The 10,356-nt window shown below is 42.2% G+C and overlaps 1 protein-coding gene across 1 annotated transcript in view; it reads left to right on the forward strand.

The window, feature by feature from the left end:
* The first annotated feature begins 4,371 nt into the window (after window positions 1-4,371).
* The window catches only part of BMS1 (BMS1 ribosome biogenesis factor), a 52,026-nt gene continuing 46,041 nt past the window's right edge, over window positions 4,372-10,356 (forward strand). The window contains exons 1-2 of the mRNA XM_019666614.1: window positions 4,372-4,448; window positions 5,985-6,199. Of these exons, the coding sequence (XP_019522159.1) occupies window positions 6,024-6,199 (176 nt within the window). The 5' untranslated portion in view covers window positions 4,372-4,448; window positions 5,985-6,023. The remainder of the gene's footprint in view (window positions 4,449-5,984; window positions 6,200-10,356) is intronic.

A 10,356-nucleotide genomic window follows, 5' to 3' on the forward strand; every position in this document is an offset into this window, starting at 1 on the left:
CCTGTGGCAATATTGTAGTTACCTATTTATGCTGTCTAATACCTTCCCCTTCTCCCTCATCCTCACCCCACTCCCAACTAGCAACCATCAGTTTTTCCTCTATATCTCTGAGACAATTTCTGTTTACTTTGCTCAAACTTAAAAGTTTTTCACAGCAAAGGAAATCATCAATAAAACAAAAAGGCAGCCTACTGAATGGGAGAAGATATTTGCCAACGATATATCTGATAAGGGGTTAATAGCCAAAATTTATGAAACACTCATGCAACTCAACACCAAAAAAACACAACCCAATTTAAAAATGGGCAGAGGATATGAAGAGGCATTTCTCTAAAGAGGACATACAGGCATATGAAAAAATGTTCAACCTCACTAATTATTGGAGAAATGCAAATAAAAACCACAATGAGATACCACCTCAACTCTGGTCAGAATGCCTATCATCAATAAATCAACAAACAATAAGTGCTGGCGAGGCTGTGGAGAAAAAGGAACCCTGGTGCACTGTTGGTGGGACTGCAGATTGGTGCAGCCACTATGGAAATCAGTATGGAGGTATCTCAAAGAACTGGAAATGGAACTACGTATGACCCAGCAATTCCACTCTTGAGTATCTATCCTGATTATATTTTAAAGTCAAGTCAACAGGAATTTCCTGACAGGTTGGATATGGAGAACCGAAAAAAGAGAGGAGACAAGGATGTGCCTGAGGTGTTTTCCCAACAACTTAATGGATGGAACTGTCATCAACTGAGATAAAAGCTATGCAGCCAGTTTGAGAGGGAGGATCATGAGATTTGACATGGGCGTGTTATGCTTATTATAGTCCAGGGGTTGGCAAATTGCGGCTTGGCTTGTGAGCCACATGCGGCTCTTTGGGTACCTTCTGTCTCAAAAGTTTGCCAACCCCTGGAAGAGCCAATCCTGTCCTTCGAAACAATTTAAAAATTATTCAAGAGCCATACATATATTTTTACATAATCACCATTATGTAAATAACATCCTTTAAAATTTTTATAAATGAAACTATGATAGTTTTATTTTTGTTTTATTTTCATTTTCGGTTTTACTTCAGAGGCTCATGGGCCGCTGTTTGCTGACCCCTCGCGGCTCTTCCATCTCAAAAGTTTGCCGACCCTTGAGCTATTCAAAGAGATGTGTCGGGGAGGCAGCTGTTGTTCAAGAGAGAGGCCTGAGTCATTGATAGAAATTTGGGAGTTGTTAGAAAATGATGGTGTGTTGGTCAGGGTCCAATCAGGAAAGAGGAATCACATGGTAATTTGAATGGGAAAAGTTTATATTACAAATTATTGACTACAACAGGGGATTGGAGCAACGAGACATGAGCTAGTAAGAAGAGAACTTTAAAGAATGGAAAAATAACAGATCCGAGGAGCAGCAACTACCCTTGTGCAGAGATAGAGGGCCAGGAAGAGTCTTGTCTCCCCACCCCTCCCAACCCCAGCTGAGATCCAGACCTCACTGGAGGGGTATTGCCATGTGTCAGGGGAGTCCCAGTGGTGCTGCAGCACGGCAATGTGTTGGAAATCCCTCTTTAGGTGTTGAGAAAGGGGAGGTGTCTCAGTAGAGTCTCTCCATGGCAAACTGCTGGGAGGTGGTGGAGGAAAGTGAGGGGGTTGCTGCTAGCTACCAAGTACTGGAAGAGCCATCAGTGGAGAAGTCAAGCCACCTGCAGAGAGCAGAGCAGAACCAGGAAAGACTGTTCCTGCAAAGTCTCTCCATCGCCCTCTACTGACAAAACTTAACAGCATGCCAGTGTCAAAGGAAAAATATTTAAAGGGCCTAATCCATTTCTGCAGGGTAGGCAATGAAGAACAATTTGTAGCAGAGATACAATAAATTGGTAACTGATACCGATGGCATTGAAACTAGAAGACAGAATAACATCACCCAGGGAATAAGTATAGACACAGAAGAAAAGAAGACTAAAGGCTGAGCCCAGTGGGCTCTAACTTAAACAGGTCAGGTAGGAATGGAAGAACCAGCAAAGGCCACTGAGAAGGAAAAGCCAGGGCTGTAGGTGGTGTTCTGAGATAAGTGAATGTAAGAGAGAATAGGAGGAGAGGAACCAGAGAACATACAGACAATTCTTTTGTGAAATTTTGCTATACATGAGCACAGAGAAAAGCTGTAGTATCTGGTATAGGAAATGGGTTCAAAAAGAGTTTGTTTTGAAGATGAAATAACTGCATGTTGTATGATAATGGGAATAGTCTAGTAAAAACTGATGATTTGGGGGAGAGAATAGACTGGCTGGAGTGATGCCCTGGAAATGATGGAATCCAGCACTCAAGTGCAGGATTTGTTTTGGTGGACACAGCAGTTCATCTATAGTAACAGGCAAGAAGCAGAGGGGGGCATCGGTGGATGCAGTGGTTGGAGTCTCCATGTCCATTTTCTTAGTGAAGTAGGAAGGAAGTGGGAGGTGGTGGGAAGGATTGGAGAGAGAGGAGAGGTATGAAATGCTCATTTGGAAGAATGGCAGAGACCAAAGTTAGAAATATTAAAGTGTGGATGGTTACCATGGTTTTGGGTTTTCCCTAGCCATGTTTAGTTGGATTGCTGTAGCATGGAGGAGATGGAGAATTGGGTTTCTCTAGGCTTCTCATTTTACCAAGCAGATATGATGAGGTGAGGAAGTTAAGGAAGTATGCAAGATACTTTTTTGTGGGGGGGGGTTTAAAAAGATTTTTATTGGGGAATTGGGGGAAGAGGAACAGACAAGCTGCTGTCGTTTTTGTTCTTCAGTCTAGCTGTGGAAGACATTGCTTCACTGGCCCAAGTTGGCACCATCATTGCACTCCTCCGGGTGAGGCCGATCAGTCGACGGCTTCTGGACAGCCGCTCACGCTGGCTGCTGGCTACACACGGTAGCCCATGGCAACCTACTGCCACAGGGGCTGCAGCCCACGCCGTCGCCAGCGACTCATGGCATCCCAGCTCCAGGCTGAGCTGCTGCTCAGCATCCTAGCTGCAGAGGGCAGTGTCACTGGCCCTCATATGTGGGATCCGAACCGGGGCTCTCTGGCATCCCAAACCAGTTCCTAACCATCGTGCCACTCGGCCGGCCCAAGAGACTTTTGATAATGACTGACCACGGAGTTTAAGCTAGCTTACTAGGGAGGGAGGAGAAATTGTCAAGGGAGGAAGATAGTAAAATGTGGATTGGAGGTAGTGGTAGGGTTACTGGAGTTTTGGTTTCAGGGCATTAGGGGGAATAACCTGGAAAGACAGAAGGTGGTGGTTGGAGTGAAATTCTTGAGGGCTCGCAGTCCTTGGACCTGACAAGGTCTAGGGTATGATCACAGGGGAGTGAGGCTGAGCTAAGACAGAAGACAAAAGTGGGATTCATGGAGCCAAGAGGATGTTAGGGTTATAACCTGTATACTGAAATCTCCAAGGGGTAATAAAGGTAGTGTTGGAGTTACAAAATTCTAAGCTCTTCGCAGATGAGGGAAGGGTGTGCCCTATAGGGTAGCCTCCCTAGCAAAGCAGTGTATAATGAAGCAGAGAGAATACCTGAGATGCTGAGGGAGAAATCAAGCTTGCTGTGACACGAATGCGTACGGGGTCTCAGTCAGTCTACTTCTGTGGGGCAGAAGAACTAAGCCCTGGGGCGGCACTGGTAGGATTATACTGAAAAGAAAAACTCTCAAGACAAGACGGAGATACAAACTGAAAATGTATCTAGCTTTGTAGGCACAGAGCATCCACCTCACCTGAGATGGGGTTTAGAAAAACTCCAAGGCAGTCCCTCAGGTGGGACTGGGCAAACCTGTGCTAGAAAACTGCAAGAGGCTGGTTCTCCAAAGAAAGTCCCTTTACAAGAACAAAAAGGCCGAGGCATTTCATGCCGGGTCAGTTTAGTCCCTGTCCTCCAAGTCTGTTGGTCCTGGCAAACGAGGGAATTATAGCACTAAAAGAGCCCGAGAAATGTCCACCTCTGCCATCGTTAAGTATGAGCAAGCTGACGAGCCACAGCGACTCCCAACAGAGACATACTTAGGCGAGGCGGGAGAAGTGGTGCCTGGGGCTTTCGGAAGGGACGGACGCAGAGGCCAGGCCGCACGGTCGTCACAACCTGCGGAGGGGCGGGGGGGGGGGGGCGGAGGCGCACGCCGGTGTGCGCAGCGCTGGTACTCGGAGTCCCCGCTCTGTAGCACAGAACTTGCTGTGAGACCTCTTTTCCTGCCCAGGCCTGAGATTCTTGGGGCGCGGATCTAGCTGGAACGCACCGCGCAGACGTCACTTGTCCCTCAGCCAATCACGAGTCTTCCTTCCGGCTCTCCCCGAAAGTCGTCCCTCCCCGGTCTCTTTCTTCTGCCCCAGCCTTGTTTCCCGCCGGCGGGTACAGTATCTGCGTAGGGTGCCTTTCCGTTTCCGGCGTTGTCCATGTGGGCTTGAGGAGGAATGACGCTGTGAACCTGGTAAGAGCTGTGGGCTTGGGAAGGCGGCAGCAGTAGGGTCTCCAGGGCTGAGGCCTGGGAGGGTCGCGAGTCGCTCGCATGGTAGGGTCTTCCTTCGGTCTCTCGGGCAGTCTGTCCCCGAGGAGTGCTTCGGGCGCTGGATAGACATAGTTCATACCTACCAGAGAAGTGTTCCCAGGTCTTTGGGGGCCTGGCTGAATGAATTCGTGCTGAAAGAGGAGGTGGTGGGGAGAGTTAAGAGGTGGTTTCATGCCTTGGTAATCCTAGGAGGTGACAAACCTAAGCCAGGTCTGTTGACTTCCAATTGGGCCTTTTCTCCACCCATCCCCCATCCAAAAAGGCATCACGGACGTACAAGTTCAAAACCCAAATATAGTAGAGAAGAAAAATAATGTCCTGAAATCACACAGCTATTTAGTTTCCAAGCGTTCCTAGAACCCAGCTCTCCCAACCGCCGGCTCGTTTACGCTGGTGCATATGGACTTGATTTCCGCTGGCGTGAGTCTGTAGGAAACCTGACTGACCTTGCAGGACCTGATGTGGCCCCACTGCATGTCACGGAAGACATTAGTTTGAATATCCTCCAGTAGTCAGCGTAGCTGTAGCCGTCTCCTCGCACAGTGCCTAGCACATCATAGGCAGACACAAATATTTATTGAACTGAAATTAATTCAGTACCTTAATTGAGTGACGTGACTGCCGCCTATTCTCCTCCCCATCCTTTTTTAAATTAAGCGCTTGTAATGTATGCAAATTTACTAAAAGAAACTTATCCAGCGGTTCCAGGTTATGGGCCATGAATTCCTGGGACGCTCAGAAATCATTGTAAAGGGTTCTGCAAATCCATGTGGTCTCCAGGCATCATCCACAACCAATCATATCTCTCACACGCAGATATTACTGTTTTTAAAGTATATATATATAAAGTATATATATAAAGTATATAAAGTATATATATATATATAAAGTATATATATTTTAAAGTATATAATTGAAAAGTTTTACAGAATCAAACTAAAAGTAATACTGCTATCATGTTGGAGGGTTATTAAAATCTTTATTTTTAAAAATAAAGTATCTTAAAAGTAGTTTAAGTTTGGAAGCAATTGATATTAAAGGCTGAGCTGTCCAGTATATGGTAACCACTAGTCACATATGACTATTTAAATTTAGAGTTGAATTAGAATTAAATAAAATTTCAATTTCTTAGTTTCACTTGGTACATTTTAAGTTCTCAGAAGCCACATGTAGCTACTGTGTTGAAAAAGTGTAGCTATAGAATATTTCCATCATTGCAGAAATGGACAGTGCTGATGTAGACACTTAAGATGAATAAACAGTAATCTAAGCAGAGGTAACTAATTTAATTTGTAGCACAACAGAGGAGTGAAATTGGGGATAATATTAAGCAGTTAATACCCCTGTTAGGTGAACAAATACATATCTCTTCATAAAGAAATAAATGAAATTTATTGTTTTTCCCTGGGTGTTGTCTAGATTGTAAAATGCTTTGCATCCCACCCTGTCCCCCTTCAGTGTAGGTTAGGGTTACTTGTGAATTGGTGAAAAGCCACTATGGAGACGAAGGACCAGAAGAAACACAGAAAGAAAAACAGTGGGCCTAAAGCTCAGAGAAAAAAGAAACGGCATCTGCAGGATCTCCAGCTTGGAGACGAGGAGGATGCCCAGAAGAGAAACCCCAGAGCTTTTGCAGTCCAGTCTGCTGTGCGGATGGCTCGATCCTTCCACAGGTATGTGTAATTAGAGTCGTATTTTCTTTTTAAACAGTAGGAGCCTCTCCAGATGACGTTTGGCTTCATGAGTGAGTTCAGCTCTAAAGGACATGGAGATGCGTGCTATATTTCTTTTACTAAAGCATGAGGAGTATTTCTTGTGGAAGCTCCCTTGCCTCTAGCTTCTGCACAGTGATTAGCCTTTTTTGCCCAAGAAAAGCTGAAGAGTTTTTCTTTATAGAATTTGTTTGCAAACTTAAAACAATTTCTGTGGTAATAGGTGTGCTTGTGTTTTTTTTCCCATTAGGATATGATTCATATAATTGTAATATATACTATTACTGGTAAATAGCTTTATTTAATGAATCCTTACATGCCAAATAGTATACTTTAAACATTATTGAATTGAATTCTCCCAGTAAGAGAGCCAAATTTAACCCCAAAGCCTCTGTTCTTACTCATTGTGATACACTGCCTCCATGTTTGCCTTTTATTTTCCTTTAAAACAATTATAGTCAACTAATAAAGCAGTCAGATTTAAGGTTTGTATAGTTTTCAACACACTCTACTATTGAAGTGAATCTGTTTATATATATATATATATATATATATATATATATATATGTATGTATGTATGTATATGGTTCTTTTTTAAAGACTTTATTGGGGAATTGGGGGAGGGGAACAGCGTTGGGGAATTGGGGAAGAAGAACAGACAAGTTGGTATCCTTATGTTCTTTAGATTAGTTGTGGAGGATGTCGCTTCACTGGCCCAGGTTGGTATTGTGATCATTGTGCTCTTCCCGGGTGAGACAGATCGGTCGCTGGCCATTGGACGGCGGCTCACGGCAGCGCACGCTGGCTGCTCGATGCTCACACTGGCTGCCAGCCACTCATGGTAGCTTACAGCAGCCCACTGCAACAGGGGCTGCAGTCTACACTGTCTCAGGTAACTCAAGACAGCCCAGCTCCAGGTTGAGCTGTTCACCATCTTAGCTGTAGAGGACACAGTGTCTCTGGCCTACGTGGGATCCGAACTGGTGGCCCTGCTGCTCAGAGCTCATGCTCCCATGCCTACTCTTTTTTTTTTTTGGATTTTTTTATTGTGAAATAAACATGTTTAAAATTAGTTTCAGCTGTACAACACAGTGCAATAGTTATACTTTTTACCCCTCAAAGTGACAGCCCCCTCCCCCAATCTGCCGCCCCACTCCCCCCCATACCATACATATCTATTACAATTCCCTTGACTCCGCTCCCACACTATACTCCACTTCCTGTGTCTATATATATATTCAATTTTAGTTGACATACAATATTATACACATCAGCTTTAGGTGAACAGTGCAGTGATCAAGCCTCTACTCCATCCAAGAAGTGGTCTCCCTAACAAGACGTGGACATCTGACACCCTACAAAATATTTGCAACATTATTAATTATATTCCCCGAACTGTCTTTCATATCCCTGTGGCAATATTGTAGTTACCTATTTATACTGTCTAATCCCTTCCCCTTCTCCCTCATCCCCACCCCCCTCCCAATGAGCAACCGACAGTTGTTCCTCTATATCTCTGAGACTATTTACTTTGCTCGTTCATTCAGTTTTTTAGATTCCACAAATAAGTGAGATCATATGATATTTGTCTTTCTCCGACTGACTTATTTCACTTAACATAATGTCCTCTAGGTCCATTCATATCGTCGCAAATGGTACGATTTCATTCTTCTTTATAGCAGAGTAATACTCCATTGTATAAATGTACCACAGTTTCTTAATCCAGTCATCTACCGATGGGCATTTCAATTGTTTCCAAGTCTTGGCTATTGTGAATAGCAATGCAATAAACATAGGGGTACATATATTTTTTCGAATTAGCGTCTTGAGTTTCTCTGGATAGATACCCAAGAGTGGAATTGCTGGGTCATACGGTAGTTCCATTTACAGTTTTTTGAGATACCTCCATATTGATTTCCATAATGGCTGCACCAATCTGCAGTCCCACCAACAGTGCAGCAGGGTTCCCTTTTCTCCACAGCCTTGCCAGCGCTTGTTGTTTGTTGATTTACTGATGATAGCCATTCTGACCGGAGTTAAAGTGGTATCTCATTGTGGTTTTTACTTGCATTTCTCTAATGATTAGTGAGGTTGAACATTTTTTCATATGCCTGTTGGCTATCTGTATGTCCTCTTTAGAGAAATGCCTCTTCATATCCTCTGCCCATTTTTTAATTGGGTTGTTTGTTTTTTTGGTGTTGAGTTGAATGAATGTTTTATAAATTTTGGCTATTAACCCCTTATCAGATATTTCATTGGCAAATATCTTCTCCCATTCGGTAGGCTGTCTTTTTGTTTTCTTGATGATTTCCTTTGCTGTGAAAAAACTTTTAAGTTTGATGTAATCCCATATGTTAATTTGTTCTTTTATTTCCCTTGCCTGAGGGGATATCTCAGTAAAAATATTACTGAGGGTAATGTCTGCAAATTTACTCCCTATTTTTTCTTCTAGGAGTTTTATGGTTTCAGGTCTTACATTTAAGTCTTTAACCCATTTTGAATTTGTTCTTGTATATGGTGTAAGTAGGTGGTCCATTTTCATTTTTTTGCACGTGTCCAATTTTTCCTAGCACTATTTATGAAATAGACTATCTTTACTCCAATGTAAATGCTTGCTTTCATTGTCATAGATTAAATTACCATATATTGATGGGTTTATTTCTGGGCTCCCTATTCTGTTCCATTGGCCTATGTTTCTGTTTTTATGCCAGTACCATACTGTTTTGAATTCTGTAGCCTTGTAGTATGATTTGATGTTGGGTTGCATGATACCTCCCACTTTGTTCATATTTCTCAAGATTGCCGTGGCTATTCGGAGTCTTTTATGGTATAAATTTTAGGATTATATGTTCTATTTCTGAGAAAAATGTCCTTGGTAGTTTGTTAGGAATTGCATTGAATAGTGCCTTAGGTAGTACTGACATTTTAACTATATTCTTCCTATCCATAAACATGGTATGCATTTCCATTTATTTGTATCTTTGATTTCTCTCTTCAGTGTCTTAGAATTTTCTGAGTACAGGTCTTTTACTTCTTTGGTTAAATTTATTCCTAGGTATTTTATTGTTTTTGAAGCAATTGTAAAAGGGATTGATTTCTTGATTTCTTCTTCTGATAGTTTTTTATTGGTGTATACAAATGCAACTGATTTCTGAATATTAATTTTGTATCCTGCTACCTTACTAATTTCATTTATCAGTTCTAACAGTTTTTTGGTGGAGTCTTTGGGATTCTCCCTATATAGTATCATGTCATCTACATATAATGACAATTATACTTCCTCCTTTCCAATTTGGATGCCTTTTATTTCATTTTCTTGTCTGATTGCTGTGGCTAGAACTTCTAGAACTATGTTGAATAGAAGTGGTGAAAGTGGGCAGCCTTGTCTTGTTCCTGATCTTAAGGGGAAAGCTTTTAGCCTTCCCCCATTGAGTACGATGTTTGCTGTGGGCTTATCACATATGTCCTTTATTGTGTTGAGATATGATCCCACTATTCCCACTTTGGTAAGAGTTTTTCTCATAAATAGCTGCTGGATTCTGTCAGATGCTTTTTCTGCATCTATTGATAGGATCGTATGATTTTTATTTTTCATTTTGTTAATGTGATGTATTACATTAATTGATTTGCGGGTATCGAACCAACCTTGCATACCAGGAATGAATCCCACTTGATGGTGGTGTATATTCTTTTGAATGTGATGCTGAATTCGGTTTGCTAGTATTTTGTTGAGGATTTTTGCATCTATGTTCATTAGGGATATCAGCCTGTAGTTTTCTTTTTTTGTAATATCTTTGTCTGATTTTGGGATCAGAGTAATAGTGGCCTCATAAAATGTGCTTGGGAGCCTTTCCTCCTTCTGTATTTTTTGGAATAGTTTGAGGAGAATAGGTATGAATGTTTTGTAAAATTCACCTGTGAAGCCATGTGGTCCAGGACTTTTGTTTGTTGGAAGCTTGTTGATGACTGACTCAGTTTCTTTGGTAGTAATCAGTCTGTTCAGAGTTTCTGTTTCTTCTTGGTTCAGACTTGGTAGATTGTATGCTTCTAGAAATTTATCCATTTCTTCCAGATTGTCGAATTTGTTGGCATATAGGTGCTTGTCGTATTTTCTTACA

Source organism: Hipposideros armiger, unplaced genomic scaffold (assembly GCF_001890085.2).
Source record: "Hipposideros armiger isolate ML-2016 unplaced genomic scaffold, ASM189008v1 scaffold_476, whole genome shotgun sequence".
In the NCBI taxonomy this organism is placed as follows: Eukaryota; Metazoa; Chordata; class Mammalia; order Chiroptera; family Hipposideridae; genus Hipposideros; species Hipposideros armiger.